Here is a 20,713-nt window from a genome sequence, read left to right as displayed (position 1 = left end):
AACTTGTCTGAAGAAGTTGGGCGTGCTTGTTTTTAAACATTATGTGAGTGTGAGCATGTCTCTCTGTGTATATGTGGGTGTGTATAGAGTATATACATTAATCTGCTATTGAGAAGATATATAGTAATAGATATTAATGAATGTTATAATTATGGCTTCTACTCTAATTGAATTGAGAGGAGCAATCCTGATGTGAGAAGACCAGGATGGAGAGTTCCAAGTATATATGGAATATATATTTTAGCCATTATCTATCCACTGCAGGATGAAGGCCTTTTCTGCATGTTTCCAACCAATACAGTCCTGAGCTTTCTTTTGCCAATTGGGCCCATAATACTTACTGGTGTAGCCGATCCATCTTGTTTTAGGTCTCTTTCGGGGGGTGGGGGGAGAGAGAGAGAGAGGGAGAGAGAGAGAGAGAGATGTATTTACATGTACTGTTTTTTATTGGATTATATGTAATGCCAAATACTATACTAACTCTTTTTTTTTTTTAAACAGCAAAATTTAGAAAGTAATCTTACCAGCCTTATCAAAAGAAACACTGAACTGGAAACACTTTTGGCTAAATTAATTCAAACTTGTCAACATGTAGAGGTAAGTACTAATTTCAGTGATATTTAATTCACTATTCTTTCTGAATATGTGACATTCTGTTTTACAGACTTTTAAAATAATCATAATATTACCGTTTGAAAACATATATATTTATTTATTTTATATATACCTATTTCTTTTTGTTTTAACCGTTCTGTTGTGTCTGACTCTTGGCGACTTTATAGGCAAGTATACACCTATTATAAAGTTGAATATAGACCAAATAGATAATTTAGTATCTTCTTTATAGAGCAATCAAGTAAATGTCATGGAGATTTCACTGTTGGAAAATATATATAATTTTGTATTGAATGAAATAGCATTTGTTTATTGTTAACACACTTTTAAAAAAAATTCAATAAAAGACAAAATATTTCCAATAGTTAAAGGCAGATTATATAAAAACCATTTTAATGTATGTATATAATTCATTTAATGGTTAAATGATAAAATAAAGGAAAAAATAATTTTTGTTTTTCTAGAATATATTGTCTTACCAGTAGAAAAAGTAGAATGATCAATTATTTTATGTTAATATATTGTTTTAGTTATATTCTCTGGTGGTTTCTTTGAAGTCTGGTAGAAATAAAGTTGGAATGAACAATTGGTAACATGAAATACAGATTGCTTCCTGCAGTAAACAAGCTGTAAGGGAATTCATACATGATGACAAGTGAGCCCAAGAGATTTCACAACATCCTGGCATGAACTAACTATATGCTGTAAAATATCCTCCATAATTCTTTGTGGCACACAGAGGCTCTTTAACAGATAGATTAATGTGGACAGAATTCCCTGAAGATAAAAAAAATTGACCTTCATAATTAAAATTAATTAGAGCATCTTTTGGAAACTTCACAGCATTATTTCCAATTTTAACTTTCCTTAAGTGTCACATGGCCTCTGTTTTACTCTGACAGTCATATTAAAAAAGTAAATTCAATTGCTAATATAGTATTGCTATTTATTTATTTATTTATTTATTTATTTATTTGCTGCTCATCTCACTATAACTTTATATATAACTCGAGAAAAAATCCACTGTTAATATTTTATTAATTGTCCATAAAAATAATCGGTTAATTTAAGAAATATACGGTAATTTTCTATTAGGATCCCTGATGGCGCAATGCAGTATTGCTGTGCTGCCCCACTTATACACACACACACACACACACACACACACACACACATAAAGCAAGAGTTCTACAGTTGTTTATTCAGACCCCACAATCAGGTCATTAGAAAGTATCCCCATTGCGTAGGTTTGGATTCCAAGCTCCTCATGGCAAGAATCAGTGGGAACTGAGTCCAACGGGCGCACATGAAGTCCAGGAAAACAGTCCATGAGTCAAACAGGTCAGAATATATGGCACAAGCACACAAGGCACGGAGTGTTACTCCAGCAACACTCAAGTCCTTGGGGCAGGATTAAATAGGCGATGCTGGTGCAGCCCTTCCCAAAAGGTGAGGTTGCCTCCTTGCAAGTAGTGTAGCCAACCAGCATTGTGCCTATCTCCTCTCTGCCCTATGTTTCCTTGAATCAGGAGGAGGTATAGACTCATCTTCCTCCTTCACTATGACAATTGCAGGGAAATTCTACTCATAGTCTGGAGTTCAATTCTGATGGGGCTTGAAGTTGACTCAGCCTTTCATTCTTCTGAGGTCGGTAAAAGGAGGACCCAGATTGTTGGGGGTAGTATGCTGTTTCTGTAAACTGCTTAGAGAGGGCTGTAAAGCCCTGTGAAGTGGTATATAAATCTAAATGGTATTGCTATACTGTAATTTTATTATAAAAGTAAATATGGCATAATTATTTTTTTTAATTTAAATTTTAATCAACTTATCATCTCAAAAATAACTGATACTGATTTATAAATAAGTCTAACCCTGAATTACAATAAAGGACTCATAATTCAATGTGCCCTAATATTTTTCTAATTTATTAGAAAGTATAATCATGGCTACCTTTAGATATACTGTGTAATAAACAAGCACAGTAATAGCATAAGAAAAATGGAGGCACTCCATACTTCTAAATGTGTGACTACTAACAGTTTCAGGACTTGATCTGGAAGTTGTTCAGATTGGAGAAAGCTGATCAGTGACATTCAAAGTTAAAAGTAGGCTACCTCTTCCTGAGTTGCTTTTGGCCACAATGCAGTGTTAACCCTAAACAGTGTTAAATGCAAATTAACAAACTCAGCTCTGTGATCTTAATTAATCTATTCATGACTGCTGCCTGTAACTGACAAGACTTTAATTAGTTTTCCATTGCGCTGCTAAGACACTTCATTTACATATGGGATTTCGTCATCTTCCTGTCAGGGACTGAGCATGGAGTTTCCTCAAATCTTTTAACCACGCCCTCTCTGCTCCTCGTCTCCCCAGTTATTTCGCTCAGTCTACTTGTAGGGACCTGTTTTTTCCCTCTGCTCGAGTTTTCAGTATATTGATTAGGGAGCTTTAGGTTTTCTTATTTTTGTTGTGCTTTCTGGGCGATTTGTTAATGGAACCGAAGACTTACATTGGGACAGCTTGCGACTGCTGCTGTCCCTCGTTTACGGCGGTGGGTGACTGGACCTGGGGCTCCAGACCATCATCCCCGCCTCCCAAAGTGCAAGAAATCGGAGTCTGACCCGGCTGGGCAGCTCCAAAACGGCCCGCGCCGTTTCCTTGGCCGCCGGCGAGCACGTCGGTTCCAGGTGAGCCTGGTTAACCGCGGCCACCAATTTTTACAGCTCCAGTTAGTGTAGGGCGGCTCTGGAGTTCCTGGTAGCCTAGCTATTCAAACTCCGTTGATTTCTTTGCCTCACTGTCAACGCCGGGAAGCAGAATTTCAGGCGCTCTGGTGTTTCGACGACGCTGATCATCCTGGAGCAGCTGTGGGGCGCTGGGAGCCGGTAACTGTTTTCATGCCCATTTCGCTTTGAATTTGCTTGACAGTTGAGGTGTTGGCGGTGTGAGGGGATTATTAATCTCGACCGCCCTTGTTGCCTGCCAGCTGAGGAGGGGGACAGAGAGTAACGACCGTTTGGAGGATTCCTAATTCTGTCTGAGGTACTTCCTTTGTGACAGTTGGCTGGGACGGCCATTTTGTGACTCAGATTTTGCTGCCAAAACTGTTTCTACTTATCTGCAGCCTGCTGCCGTTTGGAATAACTTTACCATGGCAGATCAGGAATTCTCTTCTGACAGTGAACAACCTCACTCCACTCCCAAGGCAAAAAAGAATAAGAAATCCAAAACTAAAGCCTCTGCTGTTTCAGCCAGACAGGACCCAGAGGCCTCCTCATCCAGACCTGTTAGTTTTCAAACCATTCTTACCAATGCTCTAGCCCAGGCATTTGCTTCGGGTTTTGGTCAACAGATGCCTGCTGCCCCTGCTACTTGCCACCTACATGCCAGCCAGATGCCCGCTACCTCTGCTGGCTGTCATTTTCATGCCAGCCAATCCTTGCCTAGACCTAGTCAGGCCAGTCAGGCTATTTCGCAGGAACCACTTGATAGTGAGGAGGCAGGGCACCTTGAGGGAGAGGCTGAGGAACCAGAGTTCTCAGATGACGAGGGTGTTGAACCAGATAGACCTGCATTCACTACCTTATTTAGGCCTGCTGTGTTTAAAACGTTGCTTCGTAAAGCTAAATTGGCAACCAATATGAGCTCTCTATCCAATTCTCATGACCAGGACACTGACACTCAAAAATCTCACAATGAGTTATTTCCTGTCCCATCCCCGGATCAGGACTTCATCCCCTGTCTGGAGTTATTTTCTGGGGTCATTAGAAAACAATGGGAACACCCGGGGCCCTTTCTGCTCCCTCTGGGCACGATAAAAAAATTTACTGTATAGACCCTTCCTTGGAGAGTCTTTTGGCTCTTCCGACAGTGGATCCTCCAGTAGTTAATTTATCTTCTTCTACTATTTTCTCCTCAGATGTCATAGAGGTGCTCTGCTCAGAGGATAGGAAAGTGGAGGTTGCTTTTAGGAAGAGCCACCAGGTGGCAGCCTGGGCGGTAAAGGCCGCCACTTCGGCTTCCTTTTTTAATCGGGCCAATCTTGTTTGGCTCAAACAGCTTAGAGACCGCCTGCCCCCGGAAGACCTGCATCTTCAACAAGACATCAATAAGATGGTGGCTGCAGCCGAATATTCGGCTGACGCTTCTCTTGACGCAGCTAAGTTTGCGGCCAGGGCAATGGCGTCTTCGGTGATGTCTCGCCGGCTCCTCTGGCTTCGCCCTTGTCGTGCCGACTTGAAGGCTAAGTGGAAGTTGGCGTCCACCCCCTATCAGGGTACTAATTTGTTTGGACCTGCATTAGATCCCATTCTAGTTGAGGGAAAAGATAAGAAGAAGGTCCTACCGGTGTCCTATCGGAGGACGGAGCACCGTTTTATGCCATATTCCCAGAAACAGCCCTTTCGTCAGGACCCAGGACCCAGTGGGTCCTATGCTGCTAGACCATATTCTCAAGGATTCGACAGACCAGTTGACAGACAGTCTTTCAGGGACAGAGACAGGTTCCAGCTCGCCTCTAGGAGACCCTATAGGGGTACCAGGTCCAGACCCGGAAGGTGAGGCAAGTGACTTGCTTCCCCTGCCTCCCATAGGTGGATGACTCAGCCACTTTGTCAGTCAGTGGGAGGCTTCCACGTCCGAGGATTGGGTCCTTCGGACTGTGAGACTAGGTCTTACTTTGGAATTCAGAACCAGGCCCCCCAACCGTTTCATTTCCTGCCCCATTCCTCATCAGCCAGAGAAACACCAGCAGTTGAGGAAGGAGATTCAACACTTAGTAGATATAGGAGCAATAGAACCTGTTCCTGCAGGGCAAGAAAGGTCGGGGGTGTATTCAATTCTGTTCCTAGTTCCCAAGGCCTCGGGGGGCTGGAGGGCCATCCTAAATCTCAAATTTGTCAACAAATTCCTTCTGTTCCAAAAATTCAAAATGTAGTCCCTCAGGACTATTTTAGATTGCGTGCGGAAGGACGATGTGATGACGTCGCTGGATCTCCAAGAGGCTTAGCTGCACGTACCTATTCACCCGGCCCATCGCTGCTTCCTGAGGTTTGCATATGCGGGTGTACATTACCAATATCGGGCCATGCCCTTCGGTCTCCTCTGCACCACGAACTTTCACCAAGTTGTTGGCAGTGGTAGCAGCTTCTATCCGGCTTGTTCCGATCAGAATACTCTGTTATCTCGATGACATTACTGCTTTCTCAGTCTCCTCAACAGGCTCTCCAGGATCTGGAGACGGTGACCAACATCATCACTCGTCATGGATTCTCCATAAATCATCGAAAGAGCCATCTTCAGCATACAACCAAAATTGCTCACCTTGGGGCGTTGATAGATTCGGAGGAGGGACTGGTTTTCCTGTCACTGGAACGGCAGAACGACATCAGGACTTTAGTTCGACATGTTCTAGATCATCCACAGGTAACATTTCTAACCTTATCAACGTTGCTCGGGAAATTTATTTCTTGTATCTCAATAGTGCCATGGGCACGACGGCATGTGCGCCAGCTCCAGTGGTTCCTCTTGCCAGCGCAGAAGTCGGGCCAAAGCACATCGGCATCCAAGGTGAGGCTTCCTCCCAAGGTATGAGCGTCCCTCAGGTGGTGGTACTCCGAGGCGATCAGCAGGGGTTGCTTTTTCCAGGAACCCAACAGGATTGTGGTGACATCAGATGCGAGCCTGTTGGGCTGGGGCGCCCACCTGGGGTCTCGGGTTGTCTAGGGTCGGTGGTCTCCGATAGAAGCCATGAACAGTATAAATTGGCTAGAACTTCGCGCTGTATGCCTTGCTTTGAGACACTTCCAGGACATGCTTCTGCACCAACATATCCTGGTTCTGACAGACAACATGGCCACCAAGGCCCATATCAATCGCGAGGGAGGCACGCGCTCCCCCTTATTAATGACAGAGACAGACAAGTTGATGACCTGGGCAGAGACTCACGTTCTTTCCCTGAGGGCAGAACATATTTCAGGGGCCTCCAATGTCCGAGCCGACTGGCTCAGCCAGAAGCAATTAGACCCCTCCGAGTGGAAGCTCCACCCGGAACTGTTCCAGTGCAACATCAACAGGTTCGGCCTTCCAACTGTAGACCTGTTCGCCAGCCCGGACAATACTCAACTTACTTGATTTATTTCAAGATTCCTGAGTCAGGGGGTACTCAGTTACGACGCCCTTCGTTGTCAGTGGCCTCAGGGTCTGCTATATGCCTTTCCGCCTCTGGCCCTCATCCCGAGGGTACTAAGGAAACTGATAGCGGAAGTCATCCTGTTAGCTCCTCATTGGCCAAGACGGGCTTGGTTCACCGACCTGGTGGCCCTGTCGGTGTCGCCTCCCTGGAAAATACCTCGAGACCGAATCTCTCTCAGCCAGGGGGCAGTTCAACATCCAGATCCCAGTTGGCTGCACTTAACCGTGTGGCATTTGAGAGGGTCCTCCTGAGGAGGTGCAACATCCCAGGGAAGGTGATTGGCACCATTCAGGCTGCCAGGCGGCCCTCTACCACGAGGATCTATGAGTCATCTTGGCAGACGTTTTGCAGTTGGTGCCGTCTACACCATGTGGACCCTATGTCTGCCAGCATTTCTGACATTCTGGTTTTTCTGCAGGATGGGTTTGACAAGGGGTTGGCTCCTTCTACCTTGAAAAGACAGGTGGCTGCTTTATCTACTGTTTTATCCAAGGAAGCTGCTTACCCGCTAACTCTTGACCCGAGAATTAAGGGGTTTTTGAGGGGGGCTTCAAATATTCGACCTTCTATTATTCATAGGTATCCAACTTGGGACTTGACATTGGTTCTGCAAGCCCTTACTGCTCCACCGTTCGAACCTATTGGTTCAGCCAGTCTCAAGCTTTTATCGTTTAAAGTGACTTTTCTCTTGGCCATTACCTCTGCCAGGAGGGTGTCTGAACTGGCAGCATTATCAATTCGGCAGGATTTATGCATTTTTAAGCCTAATACGGTGGTTCTTAGACTAGACCCGGCTTTCCTGCCAAAAGTTAATTCCAGCTTTCATAGATCTCAGGAAATAATTTTGCCAGATTTTTGCCCTTCTCCCAGGCATAAGTTGGAAGATCAGTGGCATATGCTTGACGTTCGTCAGGCGCTCAGAAGATACATCGCACGAATGTCATCCTTTCGTAAGTCGGAGGCCCTCCTGGTGTCCTTCCACCCTTCTTCTTTGGGGAAGAATATTTCGTCTAGGACGGTGGCTTGTTGGATCAAGGCGTGTATTGCCCTCGCCTATGCCTCCAAAGACAGGTCAGTTCCAGGTAAAGTGTGGGCCCACTCTACGAGAAGCGCTGCAACTTCTGCTGCATGGTCTACCCAGGCTTCGGTGGTGGACATTTGCAGGGCAGCCGCCTGGACATCTCTGACGCCATTTGTTCGCCACTACAAAATAGACAGTTTTGCGTCTGCTGAGGCATCTTTTGGACGCAGAGTGCTGCAACAGGTGGTTTCGGCGTCCAGTGGGGGACCAGTCAGCCTCCCTCCCTTTGACTTCTGACGCTTGGGTATATCCCATATGTAAATGAAGTGACTTAGCAGCGCAATGGAAAATGGACGTTGCTTACCTGAACATCCCTTTTCGTTGCGCTGCTTGTCACTTCATCCCTCCCTGTTGGCTGCCTGGTCTCGGGCAGTGGGATTGTTTGTGTTTTATCATCAGATCTTTTGCATGACTCGTGACTTCGCGAAACAACTGAGGAGACGAGGAGCAGAGAGGGTGTGGTTAAAAGATTTGAGGAAACTTCACGCTCAGTCCCTGACAGGAAGATGACGAAATCCCATATGTAAATGAAGTGACAAGCAGCGCAACGAAAAGGGACGTTCAGGTAAGCAACGTCCATTTCATACTTTCAGTTTTGTTTGCCCCCTGAGTGGCTCTGGACTTGGAGGTGGGAGCACGTTAGGCAAGGAGCCATCCTAGCACATTTCTTTTGAAGTGTATCATTGTGTGTCTGTTTACTTTCTTGTAATCCTTTCTTCTCTAATAAATGTAAATGCAAACAATTATCTTCTTGCTTATTATCCCATAAGTGGGGGCAATCATTCCAAAGGCTGGCAGAGTGCAGTAAAAGTGCTATATTTGTCCTATTACCCAGCTTCCTCATGACGGAAATTTCCGGAAATTTTCCCTACCATTTGAGATTGCCGAGCTGTTTGGAATTGTAGCTTTTGGATGCTGAAAAGCAAAAGAAAGCTGAAATAAAATTGGAAGCACAATCACAGTTATACATGATTTTCCACATAGCAACTGCATCATTTAGCATCTGAGTTGTCAGTCCCAGTTGTGATTGCTAAACAACTAAGAAGCCATGGTGCCTCAGTGGTTAGAATGCAGACTAACTCTGCCCAAAGCCAGGAATTCAATCCTGACCAATTTAAGGCTGACTCATCCTTCAGAGGTTGGTAAAATGACCCAAATTGTTGGGGGCAAATATGCTGATATTTGTAAACCACTCAGAGAGTTCTGTAAAGCACTATGAAGTGGTATATAAGTCTAAGTGCTATTGCTATAGTGCTATTGCTAACCAAGGATTACCTGTATAGTAATTCTGAGAAACAAAGCCTGGAAGAACTTTTGAGAACTCTCCTGCTTGGCCCAAACAAAATTGGAGCAGGAATCAAACTTTAGAATGGCTTTTAGGTGATAGATAAAACTATGAGTTACCTGTCAAAATAATTGAGTAAATTGTTTTTAAAAAGTGGGGCAAGGGTTACACAAATACTGTATATAATTGGACGCAATCACAATATCACAGATTTTGAGAACCCCTGTGTTATATCATTGGTAACTGCAATAAAATCCTATTAATCCTGGTCCACCAACAAAGTTTATGAATTTAGGTGTTTAGGTGTTTTATATGTGTATTATGATACTTTGAAATACTGATATTTTCCTGTGGATTGGATTTCAGCCATTTTCTAACTTCTAAAAGAATTACTTTCCTTTTCGTAATGGCTAATATTTTATAAACTACATATAAAGAAGCTTCCTTTTTAATTTGTGTGCGTGTGCGCTAATTTGAGGCATAAAAAATTAGTTTGTATTTAGACTTGACATACCCAGACCAAGGAATGAAACCAGAATATTAAACTAGAATAAAGAAGACTGGAAAAAGAAAAGAAACTTGTTCCCAAAATATTTCTCCCTGTCTTCTTAATTTATGAAAACTAATGATGGTGTCAATGCTTTTTATATAATGACAGCAAACAATTATTAATGGTTTACTGGTTTTCTATGGGGGGAACACCATGATGGCCTGAAGTAATTTCCAAGTGGCAGTATATTTCAAATTCTTCATCCTACCAATTAAAGCCTTCCTGCAGTTGAATGACATATGAATCATGAAAATAATTACCTAAAATTATTTGCACCCACATGTTCACAGTAATCATTATAATCATGTCTTAATTTATTTTGCTAATTTCTAAGGCCAGTGGGCCTTTATTGGGTTTGTCCAGAGTGTAGCCCAGGCAATTGAATGTTGTTAGTGCCTGGCTATTTTCTCCAAATTTTCACTTATTTATGCCTATGAAAATTACTCCTAGTTAGCTGGAGTTTTCTTTGGCTTGGAGAGATAGAGCTGGCTGGAATTCCAGACAATTTTAGGCTCAGTTTACCTCCAATTTAGCCATTACAATATCAAATGGTAGCTCGGTGGCTGTGGAAGGGCTCCTGAATCAAGATATATTTCAAACTAGGAGTGGTCTTTTCAAAGAAATGCAAGAATTTGCAAAGATGAATTAATAATATTTGTAACATTATATATTAAAATATAGTTTATATTTTTATATTCTAAATATAAATATACTAAAATATTGTTCAGTTCATACATTTTCTCAAGATTTTACATGTACTCTTGAATTCCTGCAGATATATCTTAACCATTTAGAATTTCAGAATGAGTGGGGTAAATGTTTACATATCTCTAATATAATTTTTTTTTCTATTAGAAAGAAGGGTAGATTTCAATGCATCTAAGATAAGCTCCCATACAGCCTATCTTACAAACTTTGAATGGATGAAACAGCTCTAATATTAAAATCAAGAGCTGAAGGCAAGTACTTTGATTAGATGGGTGCATATTGCTTTATAACATTACAGATTATAAACAAAATACCCTTTTGTTGGAAAAGAAGAATTTAGGTAAGCTATACGAACCTATTCAAAATTAGTGTTTTTGTATCATTGGTATTTCTGATGATCTGAAGTAAATGTGTAGATATTGTTTCATATTATATCTTCTTTTTAAACATTATATCAAATACATGACTCTTCTTATATTTAATCCACCCTTTATTTACAGTTCTTCAAACTGTATCAAGAAAGAAGCTGAGCTGAACCCCTAAACCAGGGGTGTTAAACTCACGGCCCGCGGGCCAGATGCATCATGCGCTGGCCTTGCCCACCCCTGTTTTAAGTGAAGGGGGGGGGAAGTCGCAATATGTCACATGACTACAACATGACAATGCAAGTTTGACAACCCAGCCCTAAACTTTAAACATATCATCTTGATAAGAAATTAACCCAATAGTGTTACCTGTCGGATCATTAGCCACAGCTTTTGGCTAGTGAGAAACTTGTGCAGCAAAAATTCAAAACTGAGCTGTTTTTTCCAAGCAGCTCTAATTTCTTACAAGAGGGAACTTGCATTTCTTTTCTTCCTTGGCTTTAAACCTATTGGCCAGATCTTCCCTTTTGAGCATTGTAGCAGCTATTGAAATTGTATTTTTCATGAAAAGCACAAGTCAATCATATCCACTTGGTTATCTGAGCAGAGATCAGGAATCCTCACTGTGTCACTTGCTAAAGGACTGCTGGAAATGTGGACACCGTCTCCTTTCTTTATATTGTGTATGTTGGTCCAGCAAGGGGGAGAGAATGTTTTGAAATGTGTTTGGCATTTATGAAAATCCTGCATTATTTAGTCAAGAGAATGAAATTGTTTCAGTCTGTTGCACAGAACATAATCGGAACACAGCTGTGGAAAAATCAGGAACAATTAGCCAGAGAGAATGGGGAGGAAACCTGTTTTCCTGGACTGTAGCTGATTTAAAAATCACAATTTTAGCCAATGTTTCCTAACCAACCATGGGATCACGTACAAAAATCATTCTTAGATTATACAGCACCGGAAAAGCAATTTTACTTTAGGTCTTGAAACTCAGCTGTGCTTATTCTATTTTTAGTGAAAACACTTTTAAGTTAGTTATAGACCTTTATCCACATACAAGACTGAGGTCAAAAGAGATGGTTTGTTTTAAGTCCAAGTTTTGTAAACCCTTGAGTACAAGGTGAACAGGTTATCTTGATAAAGCTGTCCTGCACTGGGGCTGCAAACCTCATTTATGGAAATCTTCAGGGCAGGATAACATTAAGCTTACAAGGAGCATTAGTGCTATTTAAGATATGTTGCAGTCTCCTTTCTTATGTGCTAGTCAAGTCAAAAATCCCCAAAGAAAAGGAGAATGTAGGAAAGTGAAACAGAGATGGATGTTTTTAAAAAAGCAAAACAGAATTTCATTACAGATAATGTAATTGCCAGTATTTTCAAAAGACTTCTGTCCTGTAACAAAGACGTCTTTTAAGTCCAGTCAAAATGGGTCTCTGCCTTCAGTTTTTCCATGAAATAGACTAAGAAAAATCTCTTGTTTGTGGTTGAGCAAAAATTAGAACTATGCTGGCAGCCTGTACCCAAATACACTACATTAAACGATAATAGGGTTTTGTTTGTGGCAAAACAAATAATAATGTTCTCTATGTCTTCTTTATGTGGCACAGCACTGTTCTTTATCTTTTTTTAAAAAAAAATACAAATTTAAATTTTTGAACAGTTCAACTGTGTTTTACAGAAACAAAAGAAGCAGTAGTAATACAAAATGTTTGCAAGTAGTCCTTGACTTAAGTTGGGACCAGAATTTTGAGTGCTAAATGATAGTCATAAAGCAAAACAGCACATGATTACATCGCTTAGTAATAGCAATTCTGGCACTCCCTATTACAGTCATTATACAAAGGCAGCCAGCCATTAGCTGAGAACCTGTCCCAATCCTGTGAAGCCAAGCCATTTCAGGCTTGGTTCCTTCCAGCCCTGAACCTCAGTAAAGTGAGGAACTGCCTCCACCTCTCCCCTAGCTGCTTCTCATCTCTGCCATTTTTGTCATGCTGCATCCTGCCTTACTGGGCAGCAAGCAGCCCCAGAACCATGTGGTTACGGGATTGCAAGAAGCTCCTGAGCCATCGCACAGCATGACACCATGGTCAACCGCCTCAGCTTTGCAGTGGAAAGCTTCAACGTCCAAGAAGCCCCACAAAATGCCAGCAAACATTCATTCACCCAGTTGTCTTCTCTCCCAATTCCCTTTGCCTTTTGTACCCAGCTGCTGAAACAGATGCTACTTGATGGTTTTGTTTTCTCCTTTTTGGATCTGTGGTCCAGGTTCTCTGGTGAACACTTTCTACACGGGGCTTCCCAGCCTGCCCCAGCAGCACAGTGCCAGGGTGCAGACTGGGGAGGGCCCAGCAACTGCCATTAAGTGTCAGCAAGCATTTGTTTGCCCAGCTTCTTTCTCTTCCAGTTCCTTACACTGACCTGTTATGGCTGAAGCAGGATCAATTCACAGCCTTCGCTGTCTGCTTTTCACTGCCTTTGCAGTCTCTTTTTCAGACCCATGACCACCATGTCACCCTGGACACTTCAGCTTTTCTGGCAAAGACATGGTTTCCCAATCTGGTCTAGCAGCACAATACAAATATGAATGTCAGTCAGTGGGAAGGCTGGAAGCTGTTTACCTAATGAAAAAAATGCCAGGGGTTGGCTTGCGCTTCCTACATGTGGTTCTCTGAGACAACCCTCAGCATTTTCCCATTGGGCCAAATCCTCGCTTGGGCTTCCTGGGTGCTGTAGCTTGCGGGGGAGGTATAGGGCTTCCTTTGTGCCATATGCTAGGGTGAATTCAGGTAGATGAGTCTTCCAGGTGTCTTTATGTTGCACCGAGGCTTTAGGGTTTCTTGCAGTCCCAGAAGTGCGTGTCTGCAAGCAGCTGCAAAGCCATTACAGATATTATAAAAATTATAAAAGATAATTATAAAGTGTGTGTGTGTGTGTGTGTGTGTGTGTGTGTGAGTGAGTGAGTGAGTGAGTGATAAAGGGAGGAGAACTTGTAGCTCAGAGGTTAATACAATTGCCTAATATGCAGGCAGCCCAAGTTCGAATCCGAGTAAGGGTATGGCTAGCTGATGAGAGCTAAATAGCTTGAAATAGATCTATACTAGTCTCCCTTTATTTGTTTTGCAGCTCTGGTTGTGTGAAATCTCATTCACAAGCTTCAGGGCTTTTTTTCCGTTGACAAACTGCAACTCTGTGTTGCTCTCTGGGAGACTCAGATAGCTATTTCTGCCTTATAAGGCTTCGTATCTGAGTCTCCCAGAGAGCAACACAGAGTTGCAGTTTGTCAACAGAAAAAAAGCCCTGAAGCTTGTGAATGAGATTTCACACAACCAGAGCTGCAAAACAACTTAGTTTACATAGGTAAAACCTGGCTAGAAAGAATATGCACATAAAAGCATATATATATATATATATATATATATATATATATATATATATATATATATATATATATATATGTATACAAACATAGGTGAATAAATGTTAAGATGTGTAAATGCCAGTAAAATGTAGTGGTTAGCATGTGATCTTGTGAATAATTAATTTTTGTCATAGAAATTGAAAATGGCTGTTAAAATTTCACTGTGCTATATGGAAATAAGGGTTGGTGTATTAGCAGAAATAACAATAAATTCAATGCATAGATGAATAGACTAACACTAGCAATTAAGGAGAAAGAACAAACAAAACTAAATGACATGGGACTTATTTTATCAATGGTTAGATAACAAAAATGGAAGTTAGAAACAGGAAAACAAAAAGAAAAAGATGAGTGAAATAAAGAAGATATGTTAAGATCATTTTAATATTATAGAATTAATGTTAATGTAATGAATATGGTTGTAAATCTTGATCATTATTTTACAAAGATATTTGTACCCAGATGACACACTGTTTAATTGAAGATGGAATTATTATATTAAAAAATAATATATATATATATATATATATATATATATATATATATATATATATCCCAGTAAATTCAATGCAGTGTAAAAGGAATACATAAGTATAAATAGTAAAACAAGAAAAGGAAATAATATTGATATTTTTATTGTTTTGTCATCTCAGTAATGAAATAAATGAGATAGCTACCATTTCAAAAAAAATTCCAACTTATTCTGATGAAAATTAAACAGGAAATGATATGTCGAGGAAACAAAGGATGAGAAAATTATATTGGATAGAATCAAAGTTACATTCATTCAGTACTAGATATCACCCATATATTATAATAGTTACTTGTATCAATATTATCTGAGAAAATATATTGTTTTCAAGAATTCAAGCATTCCTTCAAGTTTAAAAGCATTTTAAAAACATGGGTGTGTTAGCTTTATCTTGTTTTGAATGTTTTTAAATTTATTCAGTGCAATAGCTTGATCTCTTCTTTAGGTGAATGCGTCTCGACAAGAATCCAAGCTGATGGAAGAATGTGACCTGCTTATAGAAATAATCCAGCAAAGACGTCAGATAATTGGAACAAAAATCAAGGAGGGAAAAGTAAGAATTTTATCTTTGAGATTCTGAAATAGATTAAGATTCTTACTAAATAGTTTATGTTCTACAAAATATCTAATTTCTTACTTAAGTATTCTATAAAATGCACATCTTGAAATCCCCTTGACAGCTGCTTCATTTATTTGCCTGTCTTATTTGTTTTTCTGAATTTTTAAAATAAACATTTCAGTCTTCATTTAAAAACTGTTGAATGCCTGTTGAAAGATAGCATCTTATGTCATTTTATCTTTCTATTATATGACACTTTATATAAATAATAACTGTACAAATGATATTTGCAAGGGAAATTCTGCTTTATTCACCAGAATAATTTATATAGTAATATTCTAAAATATTTATGCTTTGTTTGAAAAATTTCCTAGGGCAAAAATTGACTATAAAATAAGAATTAATAACGTATAATCATCTATATAGATATTATAAATAAGTATAAATTTATTTATTTATTTATTTATTTATTTATTAGATTTCTATACCGCCCTACTCCCGAAGGACTCAGGGCGGTGCACAGCCAGACAATAAAAACACATACAATACAAAATTTAAAAAATAGAATAAAATCAAATTAAATAATTTTGGCCCCGACAAATTTAAAACCCCAAACTTTTAAAACCAATTTAAAATTGAATATATAAATACTAAAAGATATTTAAAATTTTAAAAATCTTTTATAAAAGAGGGGGAAAATTAGGCCAGGCCGGCCTGGTGAAATAGTAAGGTCTTTAAGGCGCGGCGGAAGGTGCGCAGATCCGGGATCCTCCGTATCTCTGAGGGGAGCTCGTTCCAGATAGTAGGTGCCCCCACAGAGAAGGCTCTCCCCCTGGGGGCCGCCAGTCGGCATTGTTTGGCTGACGGCACCCGGAGGAGCCCCTCTCTATGGGAGCGTACCGGCCGGTGGGAGGCTATTGGTGGTATAAATTATTATATCTATTAAAGACACATAAATTAACTTTCTTAGTTTGCTCTGTAAGAAAGCAAAGTCATGAAGCATGTTGAAGGAAGTTGGGACCATTAGTGTTTTACAGAAGTAGAAATTTAATGAAATATTTTATTGTTAATAATATACTACACATATTTCTGATTTTAATCTCTGTGCAAGGTAAATCTCAGATAGCCACTAAAGCTTGGTTACCTAGCTAATTTTGAAATCAGTTTCACCATGATCCTTGCTTTGTTTATGTGTGTGAAAGAAGGAGGAAAGGAGGGAGAGGGAGAGTGTGTGTGTGTGTGTGTGTGTGTGTGTGTGTGTGTGTGTGAGAGAGAGAGAGAGAGAGAGAGAGAGAGAGAGTTTAGTGCCTAGTGTACTGTAATGTGCGTGAAAGAGAGAGGGAGGGAGGGGAGAGGAGAGAGAGAGAGAACATATGCAAGCTACCTACTGTAGTACTTTACTGCTAAAGTAGCTTGAAGAAATCAAACAAACTCCCTATGTGAAAAAAAAATTGGCAAGAAATAATGTCAGAGACAGGTTAAACAGGCAGGTTAAATGGTTCACTTAGCTGTCAAGACACTCCAAATAACTTAAAATAGAAAGCCCTGCAGGCAAGGGCTGTTTCAGGACCATAGTTCTTTAGGTTATTGTTTGACAAGTCCTGAACTTCTTTACACTATTAACAAGACTCAGGTCCACCTGACAACCTTCTGTATAATCTCCTTGGTTACTTAACTGTAGGGCGAATGCATATTCTACCACCAAAGTTCATACACTTTTTACAAAATAAAAAATGCTGTTCCATTCCAAACTTTATGTTTACATTAAGGAAAGGATGGGTTTCTTTTTTATTAACAGATGTGCTCATTACTGTACTTTATGCTTGGGGGGGGGGAATAATTTAACAAACCCAATACATTCATTCCCAAACAAGGTATGTACAGCGGTTAGTGGTCATGACAGCCATTTCCAAATAAGGACAATGTGCCTTGCATTTTTCCAGCAATTCCAGCTGCTTTAGCATTATGAGTATGTAGTTAAGCAGTAGAAATGGTATATCTTGGAATTAACATTTCATATAAGTTGTCCACTTTCTCAGCCTAATGTCAGTAAAAGGCACTACAGAGTCTGGAAGGGTATTCGAAATAAAGGCCTGGTATCCACATGCTAGATTTATAGACTGTTTTCTAAAGTCTCAAGCCTTACCAAGTTGCAGGTAATTTGAGGAGTTCTTTTGTTTCTTTAGTGAGGAATGTCAAAGATTCAAATCTACATGATTCAGAAAATAGATCTTGTTTTTGTTAGCAATATAGGATGCTTGAGTTGAAAATAAATACAGGTAGTTCTCAACTTATTATCATTTCTTTAGTGACAATTCGAAGTTTAATGGCATGGAAAAAAGTGATTTACAACCAGTCTTTACCCTTGAAACAATTGCAGCATCCCCACGGTCATGTGATCCAATGACAGGCTTGCAACTGAATGTATTTATGATGGTTGTAGCACCTTGGGGCCATATGATTGTCATTTGCAACCTTCCCAGCTGGCTTCCAACAAGCGAAGTCAACAGATTAAATGTCAAGTGAATTGTTAAGTCGGATTCACTTAACAACCACACAATTCACTTAACTGCAGTGATTCATTTAACAGTTGTAACAAAAAGGTCATAAAAGTGAGAATGGCTCACTTATCAACTGCCTTGCTTAGCGCTGGAAATACTGGTCTCAGTTTCTGTTGTAAGTATAAAAATAGTTGCACTGGATTAGACACAGGGTTTATTTAATATGCCATTCTATTCCCAGAGTCTCAATGGAAAGCTCTCAAGCAGGATATAACAAAAAAGTTATTTTTATTGTTCGGAGAATTGCAGTCTTGAATGTAATGAAATGTATGTTCTTGTCAAGTTGCTAAAGAAGGAGAGCACTAGAAAAGATTGAGATGGTCTTTACCTTCCATTACTCTTCCATTTCAGATGTAATTCAATACTGCCTCAGTAGGTTCATCTGAAACATAGTTGCAGTGAAAATAATCTACTAATTCAATTGGATTTACTGTTAAATAAATGTTTAGCATTGCAGTGTAATGAATATTAAAAGTGAATTGTAATTAAAACGTCCCATTTGTATCACACTGATTATGCAGTATTGTACCCACTTTTGTTAATATACCCCACTTAGCTGGAAAAAAAATCCTCCAGGAAAAGACATTTCCAAGGATAAAGATTTGTTTTATTGTCAAATTATTCCTTTTGTTCTGAGGTCAAGAATTAAAGCACTTTGGCAAACACAGTAGAGCCTAATGGCAATTGAGATTTCCTATTATAAAAAAAAAGAGAAAGAAAACAAGTTGTGGTTATTTTGGATTACCCCACTCTGGATAATAATAAATACTTTCTTAGAATTTAGGCTCGTATTGAAATAGAAGAGGAAAGCAATTGAGCTGTTTCCTTTGGTACTCAATTTGAGTTATGGCTATGGTCTTGAGCTATGGTCAAATGTTAAAGCCCATTTTTGTGTCCACAGAAGTAACAATTTTCTTTTTTGCTCCAGGTTGGGAGACTGAGAAAACTGGCCCAGCAGATAGCTAATTGTAAGCAGTGCATTGAACGCTCCACCTCTCTCATCTCACAGGCTGAGCAATCTTTGAAGGAGAATGATCATGCACGCTTCTTGCAGTCAGCTAAAAATATAACTGAAAGGTAATGCCATAAACTGAAGAGTCTTGAGAATTAGATAACTTCGCTAACTAACCATTTTCTTTATAATAATGACAATCGGGTGTTTCAAGGAGAAATCAAATCTTTGTGATGCTCAAAAAAAAACAGACATTTAAAAAAGTATATAATGCAGGTATAAAACATCAACATATCCAACAACTGGTATACAGAGGCAAAATGTCAAAGACAGATTAAGAAACATCATTCTAGAAAAATGTTAGAATACTTTCATATAATTGCATATTATGACGGTGGTGTGGCTCAGTAGTTAAGATCCTGGACTTGTCAGCTGGAAAGCCAGCCACCCTGGTTTCAGACCCAAGCTCCATGCAATGGGGTGAACTCCCATCCTCCCACTAGCTCCTGGCAACCTAGCAGTTCGAAAGCATGCAAATGCAAGTAGATAAATAGGTACCACTTCATTGGGAAGGTAACAGCACTCCATGTCGTCATGCTGGCCATATGACCACAGAAATGTCTTCAGACAGCGCCAGCTCAATGGCCCCCTATAGTTGCCAACAACTACTGGAGTAAAAGCCACAATGACTCATTATCTTTTCTTGCATTCTTCCATATTTTATGCTATTAAAACTCTTATTGTGTTTATCTATTTGTCCCTTTGTATCCTCAAACAGTAGTCCAGGTGGTACATTATACAATGATTTTTTAATCAAAATCTGCTAACCTGAAGAATGTGTAAAAATCCAGGTCTCATTAGTCCTGTGGAATTGAAATTTACAATGTTCAGGACAGTTTTATTTGCAAAATTGTGGCAGTTGCAACATCCCTGCGATCATCTGATCATGATTTCTGACACCCCCTGCCAGCTGCCCACAAGCCCAGCCAATGGGAAGGCCAGCAGAAAGTTGGAAATCATGTCCATTCTCACTGGTTTTTTGCCTGCCTGTGATATTTTCTGTTTATCTGCTTAAGTAACAAAATATTGACTCATTATTAAAGTTAGTTCAATAACTAACTGAAATGCAATCAGTTGTAATGAAGTTCAATCTTGAGATTTCAGATTTTAGATGACAATTCTTTTCCTTGGAAGCATTTGAAGCTTTTTAACATAGCTCATTTCATGAATGGCAAATTAGCAAAAGATACTGAAAATGTGTAACACCTAAGTATATCAGTCACTTTTAGGAGAAATTATGGTAAAGTAACATTGTTCATGGATTCCATTATAAAGATCACAAATTTAATTCCCAGCAGCTACAAACAGGCAGTACCTCATGGTATTAGGTAGTTTTCTATATTCTAATTGACATGTTGCTGATCAGGGATATGAAACTTACATTAAATGCATGTTAACTTATTTTAAAAGTAATAAGTTTTAAAATTTTGCCTTATGTATCCTCACCATGTAAAATAATTTTCAGAACTAAATCACTTGTTTTTTATCTTGTAGGGTTGCCATGGCAACTGCATCTTCCCAGGTTTTAATTCCTGAAATTAATCTTAATGACACTTTTGATACATTTGCACTGGATTTTACCAGAGAAAAGAAACTGCTTGAATGCCTTGATTATCTGACTGGTAAGAATCTAACTATATGTAGGAACATGTGTATTTGTTTTAACATAGAGAAGAATCCATGTGATAACATTCATTGGATAAAAAAGAGGTTATTGTGATTTAGGGAAAATAGCATTTTAATGAATAATCTTGCAATACTTTTTTTTGAAAATGTGTAGATGGGGTACACAATCCTTCCCAGTTGCCAGATTTGTATATAATAATATCAG

At 39.7% G+C, this 20,713-nt stretch overlaps 1 protein-coding gene across 1 annotated transcript in view; it reads left to right on the top strand.

The window, feature by feature from the left end:
* The window catches only part of MID1 (midline 1), a 271,066-nt gene that overhangs the window by 234,650 nt on the left and 15,703 nt on the right, over positions 1 to 20,713 (top strand). The window contains exons 3-6 of the mRNA XM_070942927.1: positions 502 to 597; positions 15,196 to 15,303; positions 18,799 to 18,947; positions 20,377 to 20,504. Of these exons, the coding sequence (XP_070799028.1) occupies positions 502 to 597; positions 15,196 to 15,303; positions 18,799 to 18,947; positions 20,377 to 20,504 (481 nt within the window). The remainder of the gene's footprint in view (positions 1 to 501; positions 598 to 15,195; positions 15,304 to 18,798; positions 18,948 to 20,376; positions 20,505 to 20,713) is intronic.

Source organism: Pituophis catenifer, unplaced genomic scaffold (assembly GCF_029215685.1).
Source record: "Pituophis catenifer annectens isolate HBS135680 unplaced genomic scaffold, rPitCat1.0.hap2 SCAF_4, whole genome shotgun sequence".
NCBI classification, from domain to species: domain Eukaryota; kingdom Metazoa; phylum Chordata; class Lepidosauria; order Squamata; family Colubridae; genus Pituophis; species Pituophis catenifer.
Note: the sequence above shows the minus strand (reverse complement) of the source record. Positions and strands in the feature narration are given on the sequence as shown.